A 25,575-nucleotide genomic window follows, 5' to 3' on the forward strand; every position below is an offset into this window, starting at 1 on the left:
GTGGGGATTCAGGGGGGTTTCAGGAGTGCAGCTGTCATGACCAGATTATCAAGCCCCCCTGGCCGCCCGTCCCACCAGTTATAACGCAATGTTACCACTCTAGCTAATGGAAATAGTATCAAACTGTGATGCCTGAAAAAAAGATTTCTTGTCACATTTTCAGTATAAATGTAAAAATTTATGCAGATATGCATGTGCACATTCAATAAGGGTCTACATGTCACGCTCATGCAAAAGATTGTGTGCAAATGTGTAAAGAGAAGCGTGTTTGGTTTTGGGATACTGTATATGAATAATGTACTTACTCGTGGATTAACATGATATGAGCGGACAAGGGATAGCACTAAATAAGTTTTCGGCTCCTTCTTACTCCCGTCGAACCATGCGTGGTGCGACATCGGGGCCAGGGGGTGCCATAGCCGCCATCAAACATATGGCATACCCAAAGAACCAGTCTGTGGTGTGTGATACTGACTGCACATTTGGCCTTTTATTGTGGGCAGCCAAAGGTACATCTGCGCAGTAAATGTGTTACACCGCACATTTTAAGCCTGTATCCTACTGAGGGGCGAAAGTTTGCGAGTGTTGTCAAAGGTAGCGATTGAGAGTTCCCATCAGGGTACGTTCAAGGTCACAAACATTGGCCAAAATTTCTTCAGACGTTCGTTAATAGTTTTAATATTTTATCCCAAGCAAATTTGGAACATGTACAAAATCCCCTTGTGACAGGAAAAGAATGAGCAGACATTTGGCGAACATTTGGCGAACATTTGGAGAACGGTTGGCCCACCATTGTGACCTTGAACGAACACTGACGAGAACGCAAAAACATTATTTGATTCCATCCAGAATCTGACAGCATCATTCGCTACCTTCGCAAATGTTTGCCTCTTAGTGTGATAAGCTGGTAGCCTAACAAACACGCGTGCAATAATCATGTTGTCTAATCAACATCTTGACTATGTCACACCTTGGAGGTGGATGGATTATCTCAGCAAAGAAATACTCGCAAAGGTTTAGCCAGATTTCTGAACAATAGTTGAGAGAAAATCCAGTAGGCCTTTTGTGAACAAGTTTTAGATCTTTGAGTTCAGCTCGTGAAAAGTGGGAGCAAAAACAATTGTTGCTTTTATATATATTTTTTCAGTATATATTTACCCGCCCCCCAGCATTTAATTCAAGACAGACAGATAAATGATTTTTTTTTGTTTGTTTTTGTTTGTTTAATTCAGAAACTGAGCACTAAAGATTTGAAAGCTGAGGGACTGTGAAACGGTGGCTGCGACAACAATGAGCAGACTGCTCCTGTGGTTGTTCTGTTTTTTTCGCCCGCCGGGACGTCGACCTTTTCAGAATGGTCCTAAAACTTAACTCACTCGGTTTCATGAGAATTAGCGATGCTTCATCGGTGCGTCCAATATAAATACGAAAACATGCGAGTATGGTGCAAGTTTACGCAGACTGTGTTTGTTTATTTTAATGGAAATCAGAAGTTCTGACTAATTTATGATGAAATTAAGCTTATCCAATGGCTCACATCTTCTCTGTAATATTTCCTGAAAATTAAGTGAGGTGTGACTGTGTGTCAGAGTGAAAAATCCTCAATATCATCCGTGAGTCAAATCCACTCCAATGTTCCGTGAAGATATGTCAGAGATTTTGATGATGATTGTTTTGTTGCGTGACGGAAAAGGAGGCAAATGGAAATACTTTGTAGGTGACACATCTGCTGACAGTAGTAGTCCAGTCACTGCTCCGGCTCAGCGTTTTTCCCAAATGCTCTTTTACTATTCCTTCCATCCCTTACCTGAACCGCTTAGCCTCACGCTAACATGAAATGTATAGCGTGATTGGCACTTTTGTACCGATGGATGACAGAAGTAAGATTTACCCCGCAAGAAAATGTCTTCATAAATTCATATTATACCTTGAATACGAAAAGCGTTTTTATGCTGACGTTCATTTTAATGGCACACTTCCAAAGAATAGAAGGTCTCTTGATGTACTTGCCATGCCAAACTTAAAATCATCTACTTTAGTCGTTATTATATTTGTGCATGACTCTGTGTTGTTGTGTTGTGTTGTTTGCTTGTGTTTGCTTAGAGTTAAAAAAAAAAAATTAAATTAAATTCATCTCTTGTGTTGTTTGCTTAGAGCAGTGTTTCTTAACCCGGGTTCGATCGAACCCCAGGGGTTTGGTGAGTCGGTCTCAAGGGTTCAACAGAGCCTCTGCCATGCAGGCTGAGACACATGCAACTCAACATGTTAATTAGTTATGACATGCCCGCTTGGCCATCACTGGCTGCAGATGATCACATGACATTGCTTGTCCAATCAGTGCTGTGGGAAATTTAGTTCGCTGAGTAGTCAACATGTGACTGTCGTGATAGTACGTCATAGAATTTAAAAAAAAAAAAAAAAAGTATACTTATCTCCTGAAATTTTATTTACTTTCTTCTGTTTTTAATATGTGTTTTTTTTATATCTTCAATTATATGTACCGGTATTTATTTTTCACTCATGAAGGGTTCGGTGAATGTGCATATGAACTGGTGGGGTTCGGTACCTCTAAAAAGGTTAAGAACCATTGGCTTAGAGTATGTTCAGAGTTGTTTGCTGTTTTTTTTTTTTCTGTTTGCAGCGTACTGAATACATTTAATTTATGTTTTAATTAATGCAGTTAAATACAGTGAATCAGTCTGCCTCACAGTAAGATGGTTCTGTGTATGAATCTCGGCTTGGAACTTTTCTGTGCGTGTGTGTGTGTGTGTGTGTGTGTGTGTGTGTGTGTGTTCCCTGTGCTTGCGTGGGTGAGAACCTGTACTGTATGTTAGGTTTATTGAAAACTCTTAATTGCCCATAGGTGCGATTGTGAATGTGAGTGACGGTTTGTCGATATGCGCCCCGTGATTGACTGGCAATGCCTACACCACCGTTCACCCAATCAACCGTAAGGAGGAGAAACGATGATGAATGGGGGCCCTAGCAAATGGTATTTTTAATTTGCGCTATTAAATTGATGGAGCCCCAAGTAGTATTTTTTTCCGGGGAACCCAAGTAGTTGGCGGTGCACCTGTCAGTGACTCTGAAAAGGATCAATCACAGAACATTTTAGAATGAATGAATTAAATGTTTAATAGAAAAGTGAATTGGGAAAGCCTCGCTTACCAGCAATATTTGCTGCACCAGCTTCTCAAATGGCATGAACAAAGTAAAATATAAGGATATATTTACTAGGAACTCAAATGTGTACCATGCAAAAGCATGATCCATATTCCGATCCGCTTTATCCTCACAAGGGTCACGGGGCATGCTGGAGCCCATCCCAGCTGTCTTCGGGCAGTAGGCGAGGGACACCCTGAACCGGTTGCCAGCCAATCGCAGGGCACACATAGTTGAACAACCATCTGGATCACCTCGGGAGCGTTCCATTCGGCTGCCATGCATGTTTTTGGAATATGGGAGCAAATAAGAGTACCCAGAGAAAACCCATGCAGGCACTGGGAGAACATGCAAACTCCACAGAGGACCTCTGCACTGTGAGTCCGACGTGATAACCAGTCGCCACCCGTGCCGCCCATGATTGATACATACCAATAGAAATTTTGCAAGTGAATTATGATGAAAAGACCGATAACATACTTGATACTTTTACAACATTTTTTAATTTTTATTTATTTTTCTTCACAGACTTAAAACAAAAAAAGAAATGTAACCAAATTCACAATCCCCTACAATGAAAATGTGTTTTACTAAGCTGCAGTGCTTATTTTTGTCTCGGTGGCCCAAGGATACAATTATGCTTTGTCAGTCCCAAATAAATAAAGTGCTCGATGCACAACTGGATTTAAGTCAGTTAAGTCACAATCATTCATGTAATATAGTATAGAATATAGTAGAGAATAATTGCCGTTTCCAAATATACATTTGTTGTGTTATATATGTGAAATGTCAATGGAATTTGATATTTTAAATCATTAAAAAAACAAAACAAAACAACAAAACAATTATTTCCAAAAACTAGGAGGAAAAATCCAACCAATGGATCACAAGGCATTTTTCTAAAAGGTCTTCAAAATGCATACACGCTTACCGGATATTAACATCTACATCTCCACTAAAACTATTTTTAAACAAATGTAAACACTGCAGAGGGGCACTCTGAACAAGATTCATCAAATAAAAATGCAAAAGAATCCTTTTTAATTCCTCTGACATTTACTCCTTACTGGTAGTTGCCTCAGAAACTTTGAAACGTTTCTTTCACAATTCGGGACTGAAAATTGCTCAATTGTAAAGATAAGAGTGGGAACCAGGTAATATAAGGAACTCCATATAAAGGGAAAACAAGCCCTAAAAATAGGCTTTGTAATAGGATGGAGGAGAATAATATTTTTTTCCCATTCCTGATGCTGTCCTCAGAATACCAATCACCTTCCTGTATCATCCATCCGTCCATTATCTGATCTACTTATCCTCAAAAGAGTGCTCATGCTGGAGTCTATCCCAGCTGTCTTTGGGCAGTAGGCGGACATCCTGGACCGGTTGCCACCCAATCGCAGGGCACACAGAGACATACAACTATTTGCACTCACAATCACACCTAGGGACAATTTAGAGTATTTCATTCACCTGCCATTTATGTTTTTGGAATGGGGAGAAGAAATCAGAGCACCCGGAGAAAACCCACGCAGGCACGGGGAGAACATGCAAACTGTACACAACCTTCCCAGATCACTTCTCCTAAAGTTTATAAATGAAGCTTAAGTCGTTGTTTTGGAGGTGGAGGGGGGCAGTGGTGGGGCTCCTCTTTAACTACTCTTTTCTGTGACTATTTCTAACCCTGCAATGTAAATGTGTCTCTCTCTAGCCCTTTGGAGGTCAGAGGTCAAATGTCACAGTGCGCTATGTGTTTGCAGCTGCCAGCTTGATGCTTCTGCACCGATCACTTCCCTGCCAGAGATGCAACGTTTTTTGCACAGTATAATGACAGCCAAAAGATTGTTTGAATACTCTGCTGAGGTTCTGTAGGTAGGACCTGAACCTATGCGTGGGGGCGGGGGGCGTCGTTGCAATATGCGTTCTAGGACCACTGGCAGGAGCAATCGGTGGGCTCTTGAATGCTGTAGCTGACCCAGGTGGAGTTGCCACTGCAGTAGAGCTGCACAGAGCGCCGCTGCAGCCCCATCTCCCGACAACACTTGCAGAAACGAGCGTACGTGTTGATGTTGTAGTTGTAGATGCTGGCAGACGGACACTTGCCGTCACATGACACAATGTTGACCTACAGGACAGAAGCAACCACTAATGATTGTGTTTGGTACAGATGATACAGTAAAAATGTGAAGTAAACTTGACATTGAAACACAACTTCATAAAATGTTATAAAAGTATGAAAGTAATGATTGATTGATTCATACTTGTCAATACACTATGGCACTTCTTTGGCACATTTCCTAATTGAAAACTGTCTTTTATCCTTCAATGGTAACTAGTCTCGGTGGGGCATGGGGTGGTTTGCAATAGATTGTCGGATAATGTATTCTCGAAACAAGAACTAGAAATACTCTTTGAACATCAGTGTTATTTACTGGTAGCTGTGGTTTTGTAAATGTCCCTGTACAAACTACAGTAACAAACATCAATCACCACATTGTTAATCTCTTAATTTTCAGTCAACAACTAATACTATGCAGCTATGAGAACATCACATTTAAAACAAAGGTACAGATAGTAAACATTATCATACAGCATTTAGAAATGTTTCTTAAAAGTACAAATACGGCTCTACAACACTGCGTGGACATCAGGGACAGTGCCTCTAGATTGGTAGACCGGGGTAGTGGTCCCTCTTTGAAAGAAGGGGGACCTCAGCCTCCATTCTATTCAGGGGTGCTGAAGAGGAGGGTCGTCAGGAGGTCGAATCTCAGATTCAGGAGGAGCAATGTGGTTTTCGTCCTGGCCGCGGAACAGTGGACCAGCTCTACACGCTCAGCAGGTTCCTCGAATAGGCATGGGAGTTCGCCCAACCAGTCTTTAGGTGTTTTGTGGACTTGGAGAAAGCGGGGAGTTCTATAAAAGGCGCTTCGAGAGGATGGCGTACCGACCCCCCTGATAGGGGCTGTACAGTCCCTGTACCACCGATGTCAGTCTTTGGTCCCCATTGCCAGCAGTAAGTCGGCTTTGTTTCTCGGGAGAGATGGACTCTGCCAAGGCTGCCCTTTGTTACGGGTCCTGTTCCTAACTTTTATGGACAGAATTTCTAAGTGCAGCCGAGGCCTTGAGTGGGTCCGCTTTGGTGGCCTCAGTATTGCATCTCTGCTTTTCGCAGATGATGAGATCCTGTCCCAAGTGGATGAGATGAAGTATCTTGGAGTCTTCTTCACAAGTGAGGGTGGAATGGAGCGTGAGATCGACAGGCGGATCGGTGCAGCGTCTGCTGTGATGTGGACTCTGTATCGGTCTGTTAGGTAAAGAAGGAGCTGCGCCGAAAGGCAAAGCTGTCAATCTACTGGTCGATCTACGTTCCTACTCCCACGAAAGAACAAGATCCTGGATACAAGTTGCCGAAATGGCAAACTTCAGCAAGGCGTCCGGGCTCTCCCTTAGAGATTGGGCGAAATGCTCGATCATCCGGGAGGGACTCAGAATCAAGCCACTACTCCTCCACAGTGAGAGGAACCGGATGAGGTAGCTCAGGCCTCTGATTAGGATGCCTCCTGGACACCTCCTTGGTGAGGTCTTTCGGGCATGTCCCACTGGCAAGACGCCCCCGCGATGACCCAGGACATGCTAGAGAGACTGTCTCCTTGTTTGGCCTGGGAACGCCTCGGGATCCCCCGGGAAGAGCTGGTGAGAGGGAATTGTGGGCTTCCCTGCTAAAGCTGCTGTCTGTGCGACCCGAATCCCAGATAAGGGGTAGGAAATGGTTTGGTATGGTAGAAGTAAAGGTAGGAGTGGTAGTGGTAGTAGTGGTAGTGGTGGTGGTAGGAGTCGTAGTAGTAGAAGTAGTAGTAGTAGTAGTAGTAGTAGTAGTAGTAGTTGTAGATGTAGTGGTTGTGGCAATGGTATTAAAACAAAAACTCTCATCTCACGATGCGGGTGAGTGAGTGAGTGAGTGAGTGAGTGAGAGAGACACAGGCATGAAACATACCGGTCTGTTACTGCGACAGTCATTCTTCCTGATAGTCATCCTCACTGTCACCTTCTGACATGACTTGCCATCTTCTTTGCCTGTTCAAACATAGACAGACCAAACCAAACCCAATTGGCACAAACACAACATACACAGCACCCTTGCCTGTGACTCAGCAATCACCTTGAGGAAGGGGTGCTTGAAAAAGAGAGGAGGAAGAAGAGCACACTGATGTTCACAATCATGCAAAAGCTGCAGGATTGAACGATTTCGATGAGGAAGGACATTTTTAAAATGAACGAGCAAGACCATAACAACACTTGCTTCGTGCTTAAGGTAAAATGAAAATTAGAAAATTAAATCAGTGGTACATACCAATAAATTTAAGATTGTGTGTTTTAGTAAATAGGAAGAGCGTATATGCTGCATATGCATGACTTTCGTATTCACTGTTTGCGCTTTGCTTCCACATACATTGATGGTCAACATCTGTCATGGTTACCCAGGAATGTTTTGGGGGAAGGGAGGGTGATTTAAATCGAGTATAATATGGCTGTTGAGATGTTAGTCCTGGACCCTGATGGCCTTGAGGATGTCACTTGTGCTATTTTTGATTAGCCTTTTCACTTTCAGTCACATGAACCACAGCAGAAAACATCGTGTAGCTATCAAAGGGCCAGTGACGGATAGAAGACTAATCGCACCGTCAATCTATTTAATTCTGTGACATAACCATGAAAGACAGACAAGCTTGCTTTGTTCCAACCACAGTCACAGCAGGTTAAAGTGCTTCAGTGATGATGCCAGAGCCACATTTGTCTCAGAGTGATGATATATGTACTCAATGTGTCTCGGACCTGCTGACCGCTCAATCTATTAAGAGACTGTAGTCATGTCTGTGATTTTCAAAAATTAAATCAAATAATTATTTGTATACCAATAAAACTAAAAAAATCAATACCTCTGGCAGTTTCAATGAAAATCTTGCCTTTTGCAGCTCTTTTTATTTTTTTATATTTTATATCTATCTATCTATCTATCTATCTATATATCTATATCTATATCTATATATATAGATATAGATATATATAGATAGATAGATAGATAGATAGATAGATATAAAATATAAAAAAATAAAAAGAGCTGCAAAAGGCAAGATTTTCATTGAAACTGCCAGAGGTATTGATTTTTTTAGTTTTATTGGTATACAAATAATTATTTGATTTAATTTTTGAAAATCACAGACATGACTACAGTCTCTTAATAGATTGAGCGGTCAGCAGGTCCGAGACACATTGAGTACATATATCATCACTCTGAGACAAATGTGGCTCTGGCATCATCACTGAAGCACTTTAACCTGCTGTGACTGTGGTTGGAACAAAGCAAGCTTGTCTGTCTTTCATGGTTATGTCACAGAATTAAATAGATTGACGGTGCGATTAGTCTTCTATCCGTCACTGGCCCTTTGATAGCTACACGATGTTTTCTGCTGTGGTTCATGTGACTGAAAGTGAAAAGGCTAATCAAAAATAGCACAAGTGACATCCTCAAGGCCATCAGGGTCCAGGACTAACATCTCAACAGCCATATTATACTCGATTTAAATCACCCTCCCTTCCCCCAAAACATTCCTGGGTAACCATGACAGATGTTGACCATCAATGTATGTGGAAGCAAAGCGCAAACAGTGAATACGAAAGTCATGCATATGCAGCATATACGCTCTTCCTATTTACTAAAACACACAATCTTAAATTTATTGGTATGTACCACTGATTTAATTTTCTAATTTTCATTTTACCTTAAGCACGAAGCAAGTGTTGTTATGGTCTTGCTCGTTCATTTTAAAAATGTCCTTCCTCATCGAAATCGTTCAATCCTGCAGCTTTTGCATGATTGTGAACATCAGTGTGCTCTTCTTCCTCCTCTCTTTTTCAAGCACCCCTTCCTCAAGGTGATTGCTGAGTCACAGGCAAGGGTGCTGTGTATGTTGTGTTTGTGCCAATTGGGTTTGGTTTGGTCTGTCTATGTTTGAACAGGCAAAGAAGATGGCAAGTCATGTCAGAAGGTGACAGTGAGGATGACTATCAGGAAGAATGACTGTCGCAGTAACAGACCGGTATGTTTCATGCCTGTGTCTCTCTCACTCACTCACTCACTCACTCACTCACCCGCATCGTGAGATGAGAGTTTTTGTTTTAATACCATTGCCACAACCACTACATCTACAACTACTACTACTACTACTACTACTACTACTACTACTTCTACTACTACGACTCCTACCACCACCACTACCACTACTACCACTACCACTCCTACCTTTACTTCTACCATACCAAACCATTTCCTACCCCTTATCTGGGATTCGGGTCGCACAGACAGCAGCTTTAGCAGGGAAGTATATCTATATATAGATATATAGATATCTATATATATATAGATATAAAATTGCCAAGGGCGGTTAAACGAAGGACACTTCTATTTTGTGTGAAAATATTTCATCCTTGTAGATCGGCTTTAAATAGAGCATCAGGCAGAATCAACTCTGTGAACTCCTCCTGTCAAGAGTTGGGCACAGTCAGGATTTGTGTTACGTGGGAGTCACAGGGACTTGAGCTCCCACAAGGTGACAGTCATGAAAGTCATCCATAGTGAGTGTCTTTTGGACAAATGCTTTACGATGATATTATTTGAATCTAAAAAGATGATTGTTCGTGCCAATGACATACATTGGTCAATTCAGTGTAATATTTAGATGACAATGCGTACTTTTAAATGTCTTTTTAAATGGGGTGCTTTGTCGCATCATATTTTTATTAGAAGTTTTATTTGCGTGTACCGGTTAGCACCAAACTGGAAATTGCCGCGTTGCAGTATAATAAAGGCTTGTTAAAATACATTCTACTCTATTGTAGTCTAAAGATGAGGTTATAACACAGGCATGAAACATCATGGTTGTTGATATAATCAACAATATCTGATATGATTTCAATTGCTGGGTTAAAAAGTGTGCTTGTTTTGTTGAATAGAACCATCAGGGCAGGTCTACATGTACATGTTGTCTGTGAGAAAGAGTGAATCCGGCTCTCGGAAGGCCATTGAACCTGGGTAGCACAATGTGTCACATAACAGCTTTAGTTTCCCAACAATTTGGTGGAAAAATGCAGCAGCAAGCCAACCGTCTACAGCACCTACTTGGGGAAAATGAGCACAAACCCACAACCCACATCACTATTTACTATTGAGGACATGCAGACATCTAAGGCCAACTACTGGGCCTCTACCAACAGCACATTGTTGGCAATCAACAATGCACTGCCCAGACAGTGCTAAATGTGGAGCGAATGTAGTTTTGTATACAGATGGGGAAGGCAGAACACACATATGTCCTGTACATGTTGCAGTCCTCTCATGTGTGACTTCTCTTTTTCGGTCTCTAAAAGGACCGCCACCTCATTTCGAGCAGCAAACCAAATATTCTGTAAGAAACCCATGCATACTCCATAGTCATGCTTTAATGTAAAACAAGGTAAATCGTGTGTTTATTGTTATAACATGCCTTAGCTGTAATGTATATTTTCATGAGAAATACAACAAACCCCCGTTTCTTCCTTTGCGCCTCAGCTGCATTACGGATTTTTAAGCAATTAAGCTTTCATGTGTTTTTCCAGCATAGAGGTAAATCCAAATCTAGAGGTGTGTGCTTTCTGTGTAAAACCATATTGTCAGATTGGCATAAAAGGTGCGCCGGTGCATGTGAGAACTGAAAATTGAATAATGCACTTCATTTGAAGTCCGTCTCACTACACATTGCACATTAAGTATTTTTGCTTGTTTTCAACCTTTTGTGACCCATGATTTTTTTTTTTTTTTTAACGATCTGGAACTCCACATGGTCCTGCCGAAACAAAGTTGTGTTCAGGTCCAAATGTGGACAATCCGGATTAGTTGGCAGCTGTGATTATATAGTTTTGTTGAACATTTTGGTGTTTAAATATACAAAGAGCTTGAAACGAGGTTTCATTTGAAAAACTACGTTTTCATGAAGATTTTGTTGAGCACGGGGGCGTGGAGAAAAAAAAGGTCTCTCTTAAAGGTGGATTTTCACCTATTGCGGATGATCTGGAAAAAAAATCATTCCTTGCGATGAACAGGGGTTAACTGTGCAGCAAATACTGTTCCGTTTTTTTGTTTGGTTGGGTTTTTTTTTTTGTGTGTGTTGCATGCAGTTTCTACTACAGTAAGTCTGAAATGAGATCACATTTGAGAGGACTGTCCTGCTTGGGACCCGGAGGTTGCAATCAAACGTTCGGTGTGTTATATCAGTAACATCATGGAGGGAGGGAGTACATTGTTGAATATCAACAATAGCACTGGTCATCCTAGTGTTTTTGGTACCTCGTTCACAGTTTGTGTTTACTGTGGGAGTCAGGGAGCTAAGAGGGAAAGGGAAGAGAGGGAATCCAGTACCTGGTGGGATTTGTACATGTTGATAAGCTGCAGCACATCAACCACTAAGCCACTTTCATGTTTTCAGGTGCTTTTCAGTGACGATTTAAAACAGCAGCCTGTTGCTTTCACTGAAAAGTTCACTGACAAAAGCACACTAACGTGAATACTCAGAAGACAATCGCGACGGCAAAACCAGAGACAATTTTGACCTTTGTGGCGGGGAATTTAAACAGCTCGGGAGAATATTGTGTTGGAGAAATTCTCGGCGACAGGCGAGTGACAGCTGCAGCCTATGATTCTACACTAACTACAGGACATTACAGCTGTGCTATGCTCACACCACAAACTCACATGTCTTGCAACATCCGTCCATGTAACTTACGACAGTTCCTCCAATCTGAGTGCAAAAAGAGAGCAAAAGTCATGAATCACCGCAACAATAACACAGTTGATCACTGATCACTGGTGTCATTTCAAGGGGTGGAATGTACTGTTGTTTAAAAAGGGTAACAATAGAAATCAGTTCATCCCACCATACCACTCATCCTCATTTGGGTCATGAGTGAGCGAGCAGGAGCCTCTCCCAGCTGAATTTGGGGGAGAGACAGGACACCCTGTGAATTGGTTGCCAGGTCATAAAAATAAAAATAATGATGGCAGTAATGACAATAATGATAAACTTTTTTTACCCTATACTCAAATGGACACAACCGACTGTTTCTGCGACGTGTGTGTGTGTGTGTGTGTGTGTGTGTGTGTGTGTGTGTGTGTGTGTGTGTGTGTGTGTGTGTGTGTGTGTGTGCGCGTACGTGTGTGTGTGTGTGCGTACGTGTGAGTGAGTGTGTTTGATAATGCTGACCTTGATACACTCTGTTTCATTGAAGGTGGGACAGCTGAAGGGGTAGGAGATCATTGTCGGGCCAGATCGAGTGTCTGTGCATTCAAACTTGAGGCAGTTGGACACCCATGATTTCCCTGGCTGGAAACATTTTGCTATCAACGACTAATGTATATTATAATACATGTATTGATTGTATTGACACTCATTGCCCACCTTATAGAGAACAGTCGACCCATTCTCATGAGTGTAGAGGCAGGATATATTCTTACAAACACCACAGCATGTTGACTGGTCTTTTGCAGGGCTGTAGATCTGATTCTACAACACACATCAACATTGAAGGTAATCTAACTTTATAGAAGGTCATATGGTGCAAGAAACAACAGTCTTTCTGATCGAATGTTTACTTGGAAAACTATTAACGCATTCGTTTTCCACTTCCAGAATGAGTTTCATTTAATTCTTGTCGAATATGTGTACAATGACAGAATGTCCTGCTAAATAATATATATTTCCCCAAAATACCCAGTCAATTGCATTAAACACCGGGCCTCATTTACAAATCAGAATTCCGGCTCCTAGACACAGAGGACCAAAAAATATTTTTGTAAAATACCAAGAAACAAAAAGGTTTTAAATGTTTTACTTTTAATTCATTGTGAGACAAGTGAGGATTTTCTGCATCAAAAAGGTTCCTGGTTCATATCTTACGAGCTGGCAGAGGGCAGAGCAGTTGGTGGTGCTGGTCCGCAGTACGTGATAACCACTTGACATGTCCATGACGCGGCTGCATTGTCGACTGTAACATAAACCGTCCTCGCGATGTTCCACCAGGGTCTGACCGGGCCGCAGCACCCCCTGTGCCACGCCCTGGTACACACACACTGCCTCTCGCACTGCACACACATCCACAGTTGCGGGGTTGACATACAGTGTGATTTGGAGACGAGCCAAAATGTTCATCAGTTTGAGACCAAATTTTTCAAGCCCCCCCCCCCACCCCCCCAAAAAAAACAAGCCAGTTCGCGATCCAGATTTTGGTGCACCTTAAGTTAAACTTCCTGTGAGACAATTCTCAGTTTGGGGGGGGGGGGTGGAGGGGTTAGGTTTTGACAATCTCTGAAATGGACCAGCCACTTGGGAAACTCACGAAATTCCTAAAGGCCACTTGAAACGATCACATACTTGAAACGATCGTTTCAAGTATGGTGTTCCACAGGGTATTTGAAACATTTTGAACCAATTTATAGCAACAATACTCACCACACTTGTATCTTTTGCAGCCACATTGATTCTGTGAGTCAGACAGCAAGGCCTGCTCCAGCTGAGAAACCTCTCCCTGCACAACACAATCAAAAGCACAGTTTACAAATTGAATAAACTGTGAGCATCTCTGTAAAATCATTTGCGCAGGGTGACAGAACAAAAAATATTGGCTTCTTTTTATTTTGTTATTTATAGTTTCTCATCAGCGTCTGAAAGAATTATTGTTCTGGAAATCCGATGCATGTACCTGTGCCTGTCACAACCCTCAACTCAGAGTAAAAGAACAAATGTGTCGAGACAGTTTCTTTGAAAAGGGGAACGGACCAAATAATGAGATGACATCAGCAGTCCTCCTTGCACCAAAAAAAAACCCCTCCACGTGATACGTGGCGAAAGGTTCCCAAAGGAGGCCTTAAAGCCATCAAAACTGCTTCAGCACATCGAGGCCAAGGGATTGACATTAATCCTGGCAAAGACAAGCCATGGGAGCTTTTTTGGGAGAAATTAAAATATACCTCGAGATGGGACCGGCTCATTTTGAAGAAACAAGCACAGGGCTCCTATTAATTACAGCAACTAAATCGAGGTTAATAGTGAGTTGTGTTTTGAATAATTTGCTTCCAAGTTTGTTGCATGTTTTTATACCATCCAACCATTTTAGGAACCGCTTATCCAATACGTCGAAAATAATTCTGAACCTGAAACTGGTCCGGCAAAATGCTTGGAGATCGCTGATGAAATATTATCAAAGGCGATATTTAAACAACTCGCTTATAGCTCATACCTTACGTAATAGATAGATATTAAAAAAAACAACAACAACTGAATTTAACAACTTGAACACACCATTTCACATTTAGGAGGCGTAATCTGGTCACAGGAACACACTGAAAACAGAAAACATAACATTAAGGGGTGGACATATTTAAAGGATCCAGCAATGCACAATAGTAAGAATCCTACTGTCAATGCAACGGATCATGATAATTTTAAGATAATATCATCTATTTTATATCTTGCATGTTGTACCGCATGTGTAGTTGGGACAGCAGTGATCTGAACTGGACACTGACACCAGTGACATCCCAAACGGGCAGCTGAGCTGAGGACACCTGGAGGGCTCACATACTACACACGAACACACACGCACACACGTACACGTGATTGTCATGGAGTCGGGACGTTCACACAATGATTTGCAAATCATGCTCAATGTATATTTAATCGAATACGCGACAAAAACAAGATATTTAATGGTCAAACTGGTACACTTTATGGTCTTGAAGCAAATAATCATGAACTTAGAATTTTATGGCTGTAACACGTTCCAAAAAAGCTGAGACAGGGTCATGATGTTTGCCACTGTGTTACGTCACCTTGTCTTTTAACAACATTCAGTAAAGGTTTGGGAACTGAGGACACTGATTGTTTAAGCTTTGTAGGTGGAATTCTTTCCCATTCTTGCTTGATGTACAGCTTTGTAGGAACAGCCGGTATTTGTTTTGATTTTTTTGTTTTTAATTGCTATTATCTAAGTATATTCTTATTTTATTTTCACCGTGATTATTCTCTTGTTTGCCCTTCCAAGTTATATTTAAAGTAGAGTGGACTTTTCCTTTCTCAGAATTCAAGAACACAAAGATCAAAGGACTTATTGTGTCGAACGAACACACATTTTTCCATGGCGTGGCACGAAATACAATCCCCGAGATCCCAGGTTAGCCCAGTAAGTCCCAAGTGTCGTGAAATAACATCATGAGGCTTATTCAAGGCTTCAGTTTGTGCAAAAATGCAAGACGTGTGGATGGCGGCCTCTAACCTCTGGTCATGTGTGCAGACAAACTCATAGGAGAGTCTCTGGGGCAAAGATGGACAAACGTGGATTATGGATAGTTTGAGTTTTACTTGCTTGCTTTACGCTTGCTGGAGAAAGTCATTTGCACACTTCAATCCAAATTCAAGTAGCATAGCAGTGGTGCGTTGAAATTATTGATCACTAGCCATATGTGTACATTTTCAATATTTGAAAGAATTGCGCAGTTACTGTCAAAAGTTAAAGTGTAAAAGGTGAAAGTAAAAAAAAAAAAAAAAAAGATGTGGTTTAGGTGCGGGAAATGTTTGTGTTTGTGTGAGCTGACCACATTGGTAGGTGGGGCAGCAGCGGTCCGCGGTGTCCCGGCTCACAGTCAGAACTTCCCCATCCCGACACAGTGGAGGCGTGTCCACACAAGATGAACAGACTACAGGAAACACATTCGCGCTGAATCACAATGTGCGACACAAAAATGATTGCAGCAGGAAACCTTCCTGCTGCGACACTAGTTTCTAAAATGAGATTTTAGAAACGGTCGATACTTACCGCAGATGTGAGTCAGGCAGCAGCTATCATCAGCTCTGGCTGCGATTAAGAACTGGTCACTTCGACAGGTGGGAATCTCTGCCTCGCAACTTGTGGGATCACACTCTGTAACCAACGTGCAATTTCGTTAATGTCGAGATAAAGGACTAACAATACACGTGTGGAAGTTTTGCAAGAACAAAACTGTTTTAATGCAGAATATAAATGTTGATGAAGTCAAGGCTTGTTTCAATTATGAAGCGGGCATTAAAAACATTCTCTTAGGATCAACAAGCAAGTGTCCTGCAGCAATGAGGCTTAACCATTTAATATACGTCACCGATAGCAAATAAAGTAAAAGAAGATGGAATCAGCACGTTCGTGTCAAAGACTTGTTCTGAAAATATGCATTTTGAAAAGCAGCACTAAAAATGTTCTGCAGAGCTAATAGTTGGTGTCGCTGTTCTGAGGCAAGACAGTGAACTCCATGACCCAAAGTTATATTGCGGCGTTCGGGATAAAAGAAGGACCCTGATAGGTAGTGTTGCCATTGTGATATCTTATCTGTATATATTCAGCTGTTACATCATTTGCTCAATGCAGACGTAGAAGTGAAATGTCTGCTTTTGAGGAATAAATTATTTGGGGGATTAATACGAGCAAAATACATCCCAGGAAGAGACCAGTAGAGAACCTCTGTTCTCCAGAATATTTTATTTTGAATAAACAATGCTCGTGCGATAAATTTAGTTGCTAACAAATGTTCGCACTGGTACCGGGACCAATAGACCTCCGTTAAGGCAGTCCTGTTGAGTTCTTTAATGAAGGACTTTGGGCTGGATGATGTGGCCTTATAATAGAATTTTCAGAAAAATACGATTTCTCATTTTACTAATTTTCTCCCCTTTGCTTATAGAAAACAACAAATAGCATTATTCAAAAACAGTTTTGCTTTTTATTTTTTTTTTGCCTTCTGGGATTTGCTTGATTTCAGACAAGCTTTGAAACAGTTTCGTTCTTAATTCAAGTTTTGTTTTGTTTTTTTGTGCATGAACTTGTATTAACTTGAACTTAAGAAATAATACACATTTTTTTTTCTGACTCTGCTTTACGAAACTAGCTCCTCTCTGTTCACAACCAAGTGGTTAAGGTCAGCAGCGCAAGTCAGTAGAGACATACTTTGAACTACGAAAGCTACTAAATATCTCAAATTAACTGATAAAATGGATTAATTGGCCAGAACTGGGCTTATCTTTGGTCAAGAGGTTGTCACTGTGTACTCACCACACACGTAATCTGGACAGCACGAGTCCTTTTGGTAGTATGACACCAGCTTCTCCCCATAGTTACAGACCGGAGGCAGGAGCTCACAATGAGTCAGATTACACACTGCAAAGTCAGATGACATCATCTTATCTTTTTAATAGATTGCTGATCTCCATGCTGCACTGGTGGGAGACACTCAAAAGCTCCTCTGCGGTCTTACCACAGACTTTTCGGGGGCAGCAATTGGTGTCATCCGCCAGGCTGACAACAACCTCCCCTGTTCGCTGGCACACAGGCGCCGTGGTGGTGGAACAGTTGTACTCCACAGGGATGACTGTGTCCTTGTCGCAGCGGTACATACAGCAGGAGTCCTTCGAGGCCTTCCACACTTCGCCGTGTGCACGTGGAACCTCAGAACTGTCAGTGCAGGCTACACAAACATCACAATTGACGACTCCAAGTGCTTATGTGCCATTTTTTCCCCAAACAGACCGATATTAGGGGCTCTTACCACACTTGCTGGAGGGTATGCAGAGGGCAGTGTATGGCCGATGGAGCAAAGTTCCTTCGGGGCAGGTACAGCCCTCGGTAAGGCCTGAGCAGTGGGCTGGTTCGAAATCAAAATCCTGGTTGGGACATGACTGAGACGTGCAGGCCGGCAGACAGGCTTGATAGCGCAGAGTTTCAGGGCACGTGAAGGCTACAGGAAGAGAGATGAGATCTGTTTACACAAAGGAAATGTACTGGACAGCGTTTCTGGGAATAAAAAGAGAAAATGCTACCTGTTTCAAGGGAATTCTGTTGATGCCCAAAAGGTCTTTATGCAGGGTTTTAACAGGTTAAGGCAGACAAATACTTTTTTTTTTTTTTTTTTTACAGCCGTATTGATCTAGTTTTTTTGAAGACCCATCATTGAGTAAATGTAAATGGTAAATGTGCTGTCACTTATAGAGAGCACTTTCTACCTTTGGTACTCAAAGGTCTTTACACTGTTTCTTCAGTTAGTTACTGATGACACAGCATCAGGACCAACTGGACATGCAGTTCCTTGCTCAAGTACACCGACAAGGTCACAAAGGCCGGGCATTGAACCCCCAACCTCTGGGTTGAGAGACAACCTCTACCACTCAGCCATGCTGCCTCAATATGACCACAAGAAACAGGCAGTGTGGGCTTGTAATTATTTCACAAGCCATCCATTATCCCTTATTCTCACATTTTAGGATTTGCATGGATTGCAGCTGGCAGATAGTACTGAAAGGAAATTAAATGCAGACATGGGGGGTTCGACTGTGGCTCGGGAGTTAAAGAGCGCTGTCCAGTGACTGAAGGGTTGGCTGTTCAAATCACGCTCTGTCTGAGTCATCTATCGTTGTATCTTTGAGCAAGACACTTCACCCACCTTGCCTGAGGAGTGTCAGTCACACTTAAATGTACTTTATAAGAATAATTAAGGCCTTCATTTTGGAAAACAGATTCCAGATTCTTTCAAAATCAGTGAATACCTGTTTATGTTATCTTTTTGATGACACAAATGCTTTGAAAATCCCAATTATGGTTGAAAAACGGTGAATGTGTTTCGAGGGTTCAATCTTACGACAGAAATCTGTTCTCCTCCACTCGATACAGACGTTGAATTTGTGGCAAGAGGCTACGTAGGCAGCCAGTGACACACACTGGTTGTTCACATACTCCACATCTCGGACCCAAACCTCACAAAAAGTACTTGGGGAGACCTAGAAAAAGAAAAACATGATTTCATTCAGCTTTGGTTAAAGATAATGTCCATCAACCTTTTGATCTCGATCATCATTTTGATCCAAGAAGGATCATACTCCCACCCCTCCCTTGAAGGTCCAGGTCCCTGGTGAATGTCTATCCCTTGTGGGCCACCACACAAACTGGCAATCGCTTGATTTCATAATGTGGTGAATCGTCCGACTGGTTAGTCCAATTTAGGCTGAGAAATCACAACAACATAGTAAATGACTTAATAAATGTGTAAACCTACATAGGCGTGGCATGGGAAGAAGGCCGGTTTCTGCAGCATGACCAGGCACCGGGAGCAGTCACTGGTGGAGCAGTTGAACTCTCTCCGCCGACTATGACTGACATAGCTGGTGGTATTGGGAACCTGCCAGCTGTCGATGAATGCCGATGGATCCTCATTCCTCCCCACAGCGGTGCCATTGGCCAGAGTCAGGTCATTACTTGGGTCTCCATCACAGAAACCTAAAGGGTAAGGTGGGAATAAATACAGTGCGTAATGACATCTTGAACACATTATGTCATCCATGTACTTAAGCGCTATATTCTACTGCCAAGGTTATGCATTTCAATGATTGATAACGAAGAGTTGTGATAACTACTCAACAATCATTCCCTTGATGAGAGAGTCTAAAATGAATTTGGTCTCATAAATTACTCAAAAGCAGATGGATTAGGGCAGGAATGCCCAATATGTCGAAAACGATTGATTGCTAGCGACGGATGTAGGGGGAAATGGAAAAAATAAATTGGGTGTCTCTGTGCATGTTACTAAAATTATTTATTTTTGTGCTAGTGCACACTGCACCCAAAGCATCCTGTCCATTTCAGTTTCGCACTAAAAGCAGGCCACCTTTAACCTACAGTGGCGCATGATCTGTATGTTTGCAACTGCAGCCTGTGATCAGAGCTGTTACGATAAATCATTCTTTTAAATCAATCTTTTTCCCCATAAATTCATGTGAATCCTCATGTCACGTGAGGCCTCGCCAGTGCACGAGAGAAGCATAGCAAAACAACATGGCGGAAGCACTGAAAACCAGTGCCAACAACCTTGAAGGCAGATGTCGGAGGTTTTTAGATTAAAAACAGCAAGGAACTGAAACTTTGTGAGACAGTCAGAGGAATGTGAATGTCCTGAGTTTACAGTGTGTTTTGGCCACTTGATTTACACAGCCAAACCGGTGGTTGGCATTAATTACTATTTATTATTTTGTTCATGTTCAATAAAACATATGATTAATGTAACTGCATTGGGTTCAATTCTTGTGTAAATATTTATATTTTATCCATCCATCCATCTATGTTCCGATCCACTTTATCCTCACAAAGGTCGCGGGCGGTGCTGGAGCCTATTCCAGCCATCTTCGGGCAGTAGGCGGGGGACACCCTGAACGCTCACACTCACACCTAGGGACAATTTTGAGTGTTCAGTCAGCCTTCCATGCATGTTTTTGGAATGTGGTAGGAAACCGGAGTCCTGGAGAAAACCCATGCAGGCCCGGGGAGAACATACAAACTCCACACAGGAAGGCCGGTGCCGGGATCGAACACACGACCTCTGCACTGTGAGGTCGACGCGCTAACCACTGGACCACTGGGCCACATTTGTATTTTACATGTTGTATATTATATTATTAATATTTCCAGATGAAAGTTAAATTTGGTAATGCGTGAAATCCTAAACTGAATTGAAAATCAAACAAAGTGAATCATAAGATCGCACATGGAATTGAATCATGTCCTGGTGAATCAAACCGATTTTTAGAAATCTGAGTCCATACCCCGCCTTATTCAACATTCTTTCACTTCAACCATTTACCTTCAGAGGGAAAGAAAAGTATTACTTGAGCTGACATTTATCCATTTTTGATTTGTCTTTGATCGTGATAATTATCCATAAAAACAAATAAAACAACTTTTAAATCGATTTTCTAGCTTTGAACTTTGATCTTGACATTGTATGGACATGGCAAAAAGAAATATCATGTTGCATACACTATTTAAAAATTGACTATTTAAGACAGTTCATACCACAAAGGCCCCTAGTGGGCAGCTTCTTGCTGGGGCTGTCACTGTCGATCACCATCATTCCAGTGCTGTGATACCACTGCAGCTGGAGACCAGCCGGGCTTCGGATCAGATACATGTTGCCCGTGTCGTAGATCTCAAAACCAAACTTTTTAAAACGAGGCCTGGCATACCGTGAGTTGACATTGAGCTGTGGGAAAAGTGTGCAATTTGTTCGGGTTAGTGACTGATTTCACACCGGAGCATTACTGCCCTCATGCGTAAGCTACTACATACAAAGCAAAGAACATGTTTGGTCCTACCCTCCTCTGGAGCCTGTCAATGACGATGTGGTTGGAATTGTGGGTGATGTTGAGTGCCACTAGACACAGGTTTGTAAAATTCCACCTAAGCTTTAAAAAGAACGTTCACATTTTAAAAAGTGGTTTACATTTAATTGACAGTAAAAGTATGAAAGTGGCTTACTGGCGACTCGGATGCATCAGGGCACTCCTGTATCAGAACACTGACTGTCTCATTGGGTAGCTTAGTGACTATGAACCAGGCAGCTTTATAGATGGCAACACTGTTTCCATCAAACGTGATCACATTCAAGTCTGGAAACACAGAGCAGCGACCTGGAATAGAAACAATCAAATAGTGACATAATGTTCTCTTTGAAGTGAAGGAATGGAATCTACAAATTAAATTACAATGACCTTTTGCGTACTTAACACTGGATTATATCTAAATCAGTGGTTCTTAACCTTATTAGAGGCACTGAACCCAACCAGTTCATATACACATTTACCAAACCCTTCATTACTGAAAAATAAAAATTCAAGAAGTGTCCCTTCAGTTTTGCCGGTACGAGACTGGAGTTGCTGAACTTGGCATGACAAATCATGCAGATAGGATGCTGAGTCCCATCCCGTTCCGTGATGCATGTGAATCCATGTGGTACATATTCGTCTGACCACTTTGGGGTTTTTTTTTGCTCAACATAGTTAGCATGCATTGAAACATTATTTTAAAAAAATCACACAATGTACTATCACGACAGTCACACGTTGACTACTGAGCGAACAAAATTTCTCACAGCACTGATTGGACAAGCGATGTAATGTGATCAACTGCAGCCAGTGATGGCTAAATGGGCGTGTCATAGCAAATTGACATGTTGAGTCGGGTGTGTCTTAACCTCCATGGCAGAAGCTCCGTCGAACCTCTAAGACCGATTCACTGAACCCCTGCGGTTCGATCGAACCCAGGTTAAGAACCACTGAGCTAAATCAATGATTTTTTTTGTGTATGTCTTACATGGACAGTCCCACTGGGGGCAACATTTGTCACCGTTGACCAGTATGGCAAAGCCAAGCAAGCCACAGTTGACCGGCTCGGAGGAGAAGGGGCAGCTTTGGGACTTGTTGAACAAGACGAGCTGGTTGTTGACACAGATGAACTTGGTGCACTCATCAACTATCTCTGCATACGGAGGCTGATTTGAAAGCGTCAAAATAGTTGAAACGTTAAAATCATGTAAAGTTTTTTCAATAGCTGTATAAATAATGTAATGTTTGATTTATTTTCAATGGTTGTTTCGGGCAGTTAAATCTATTATGACAATCTAATACAGTACCATGAAAATATAGTGAAACGGCAAATAAATGTGGATGATGTAAACTGAACCCACCGTGCACATCCTTGTGAATGATACAGCCATGGACGTTATGCTTTCTGAGGTGGACTTTGTTTTTTCCACTGGCGCAAAAGGTGTTGTTACACCAGGACTGGTGCGATTCATCCTATCCAGCACAGTTGTCTGGATCCTTCTGGTTACAGGGATGGACGTTATGCCAGGAATAAGAACACCAGGTTTCTGAGTCTGGACAGTTATATCAAGTGGTGGAGATGTCATTGGTTGGGTAGAGACTGGTGCCGCCTCAGATTCGAGGGTTGTCAGGCCGGAGATTGGTATGGTTGGCTCAGGCATGGGAAGTGGGGCCACTGTGGTGGGCATTGCGGTTATGGCTTCAGGAGGTGTTGCTTTTGGTGTGCTCACTGTGGTCAATGCTTCTGCTGGTGTGGTGGGTATAGTTAGAGATGGAACTCCAAATGCAGTTGTTGAGCTGGTTGGTTTGGTGGTTGCTGCCAGCGGTCTTGTTTCCATAGTCACCGGAACTCTCGGTGTCGGTCTGGTAGAGGTCATCTGTGTGATTGCAGTTGTAGTTGTTTCACCAGATGTAGATGTAACAGTTGAAACAAGACGTTCGGTGACCTTGTCAGTGGAAGTTGTTTTTCTTGATGTTGAAGAAGTCATGTCAGGTAGAGAGACAGATAAGATTGGTGGGATTGTGTCTCTTGTAAATTCCGGTCGGCCCGTTACTGTGTGTGTTGTCACAGTGACGGGTTGGACTGTAACAGGTCTGACGGTGGTGGTGACAGTGGCAGCTCTTGTAGGTCCTGTGGTGAGAGACGTATCAGGAACATCGGGTCTTGGGGGGCGCACTGTTGTAACCTGTGTCTTGGTCGTAAATTCACCAGTAGACACCCTATGAGATGTAGTCTGAGCAGTCATGGCTGTGAATGCAGCTAGTGCAGCAGAGGTGATGACTGGCCTTGACACTGGAAGCCGAGGCAGTTCAGTTGTTTTAGTCGAACTGACCATGTCTCCAACAGTCTGAGAGGTGCGCTGTGGTGTTGTCTTTGTTGTAGGACTGTACAACTGGCTGGAAGAGGTGAAGAAATGGGGAGGACGCCATGGCCGTGAGGACTGTGTGGTGGTGCTTGGTGATAGTGGGGGAACAACCGTTTCCTTGGGGATAAGTGGTGGTACAGTTGATTTTGCTGATAAAATTGGGCTAGTGGCTACAGTGGTGGCTACAGTTATTTTTGGAGGTCTTGAAGTTGTAGACTGAGTGGAAGTAGACCCAGAAATTGTGGTTGTACGCTGAGGGGGTGGCTCAGTCGTTGATAAGGTGGCAGCAGTCGCTTTGGACACAGGAGATTCAAGTGTGGTTGTTGTCTTTGGTGTTGCTTGCCGGTCTGAGGTAGACGAAGGAGGACTGGGCACAGTTGAAGTCAGCATGACTTGGACTGGCAATGATGTTGGTATCTCAGGAGCAGCTGGGGTGGTTAAAAATACCTTCACAGTGGTAAGCTTAGAAACGGGAGGAGCCATTGTCTTGGGACTAAGGAACTGTGTTGTTGTGCTGGTTGTAAAGGGTTCAACAGGAGTGACTGCATCTGTGGTTGTCGCTGAAGTGACTGTTGCCCTAGACACGGTTGCTGTTTTGACAGGAGGTGTGGTAAGCAGTGAGGAAGTGGTTGAAGAGGCAGTGCTTTGTAAATCAGGAGCGATGGTTGCAATTGGAGACCTTGGGGGAGTTCTCCCCAATGTCAAAGGTTTTGTGCTCATAGATTCTGTGGATGTAGTGTCAGTAGATCTGGGCATGGTAGTCCGTTCAGTCACTATAGAACTCTCTGAAGCTGGGGGAGTTTGAGAAGTGGTTCCAAATGGGAATACCACAAATGAATGTGTCGTCTCTGTGGACTCCTTGGTGGCAAGCGGAAAAGTGGATGATGGCCCCTCAGTAGAACTTGTAGTTACTGCTGTAGTGGGTGTGGATTTTGGGGTGAAGCGTGGCCGGAGGGCATCAGTGGGCCTGGTGGAGGAAGTTTGCCGGAAAAGAGAAGTGATTGCAAAGGGAGTTGTGCTCAAACTGAAGGTGCTGGATCCAAAGGGACTCATGGTAGCACTCTCAGCAGTGGTACGGGCTTCGGTCATTTTTAGAGTCGACGGAGGTTCTTCCAACTCAGGCCTTACAGTGGGGGGCAAAGGCAAAAGAGGTGCTGGTGTTTTGGAAGGTTCAGGAATTGCAGGAGGCGAGGGGAGGCTTGGTCTGCTTGACTCATCAGAAATTGGAGCAGATGTTGCTGTGCTCAGAGCGGGAACTGTGAATTTTGGGGTAGGAGTAGACTGAGAAGGGGCAGATGGGACAATAGTTGTCTTGAGTAACGCAGTGGCTGTTGTGGAGGACGTAGTCGCAAGTGGCAAAATAACTGGGGCTTTTATACCTAAACCCAAAGCCATGAACAGCATGTAAGTGGAGAACAGACATTGATATATTGTATTCAGACTAAGTTATATCGCTGATAGCTCCTGTTCATTTCATAGTGCTATGCGTTTATAAATCAAATTGTGAATATATGCAGTTTGACCACTTAATTTAGCAATGGCGTCAAGTAATTCACAAAACACACCAGTGTCATCAATAATTGTTTCTACTCACAGTCTTCGACAAAGACACAACGACGAGTTACTTCATCCAGGACCATTTGTGGGGGGCAAACAGGAAGACAGCCCTCGACTCTGCACAGATCAATACAGCAAACCAATGTTACGAAAAACAGGTCCAGACTTAATTATCTATGGTGGCATTTTCTACAAAAATTGCGATGATGATGAGCTGAGTGAGCTCAGTCCCTGCGCCA

The 25,575-nt window shown here is 42.6% G+C and overlaps 1 protein-coding gene across 1 annotated transcript in view; it reads right to left on the reverse strand.

The window, feature by feature from the left end:
• Positions 1-4,757: 4,757 nt before the first annotated feature.
• otog (otogelin) overlaps positions 4,758-25,575 on the reverse strand; it is a 61,563-nt gene continuing 40,745 nt past the window's right edge. The window contains exons 42-63 of the mRNA XM_019867230.1: positions 25,374-25,453; positions 22,775-25,158; positions 22,402-22,579; positions 21,568-21,719; positions 21,405-21,494; positions 21,106-21,292; positions 19,316-19,536; positions 18,902-19,040; positions 17,816-18,004; positions 17,525-17,734; positions 17,323-17,427; positions 16,060-16,164; positions 15,839-15,940; positions 14,730-14,828; positions 14,547-14,587; positions 13,698-13,773; positions 13,146-13,330; positions 12,648-12,752; positions 12,453-12,572; positions 11,945-11,990; positions 7,154-7,233; positions 4,758-5,284 (exon numbers count right to left, since the gene is read on the reverse strand). Coding sequence (XP_019722789.1) covers positions 5,084-5,284; positions 7,154-7,233; positions 11,945-11,990; positions 12,453-12,572; positions 12,648-12,752; positions 13,146-13,330; positions 13,698-13,773; positions 14,547-14,587; positions 14,730-14,828; positions 15,839-15,940; positions 16,060-16,164; positions 17,323-17,427; positions 17,525-17,734; positions 17,816-18,004; positions 18,902-19,040; positions 19,316-19,536; positions 21,106-21,292; positions 21,405-21,494; positions 21,568-21,719; positions 22,402-22,579; positions 22,775-25,158; positions 25,374-25,453 — 5,095 coding nt within the window. The 3' untranslated portion in view covers positions 4,758-5,083. The remainder of the gene's footprint in view (positions 5,285-7,153; positions 7,234-11,944; positions 11,991-12,452; positions 12,573-12,647; positions 12,753-13,145; positions 13,331-13,697; positions 13,774-14,546; positions 14,588-14,729; positions 14,829-15,838; positions 15,941-16,059; positions 16,165-17,322; positions 17,428-17,524; positions 17,735-17,815; positions 18,005-18,901; positions 19,041-19,315; positions 19,537-21,105; positions 21,293-21,404; positions 21,495-21,567; positions 21,720-22,401; positions 22,580-22,774; positions 25,159-25,373; positions 25,454-25,575) is intronic.

This window comes from Hippocampus comes, unplaced genomic scaffold, assembly GCF_001891065.2.
Source record: "Hippocampus comes isolate QL1 unplaced genomic scaffold, H_comes_QL1_v1.1 scaffold2, whole genome shotgun sequence".
In the NCBI taxonomy this organism is placed as follows: domain Eukaryota; kingdom Metazoa; phylum Chordata; class Actinopteri; order Syngnathiformes; family Syngnathidae; genus Hippocampus; species Hippocampus comes.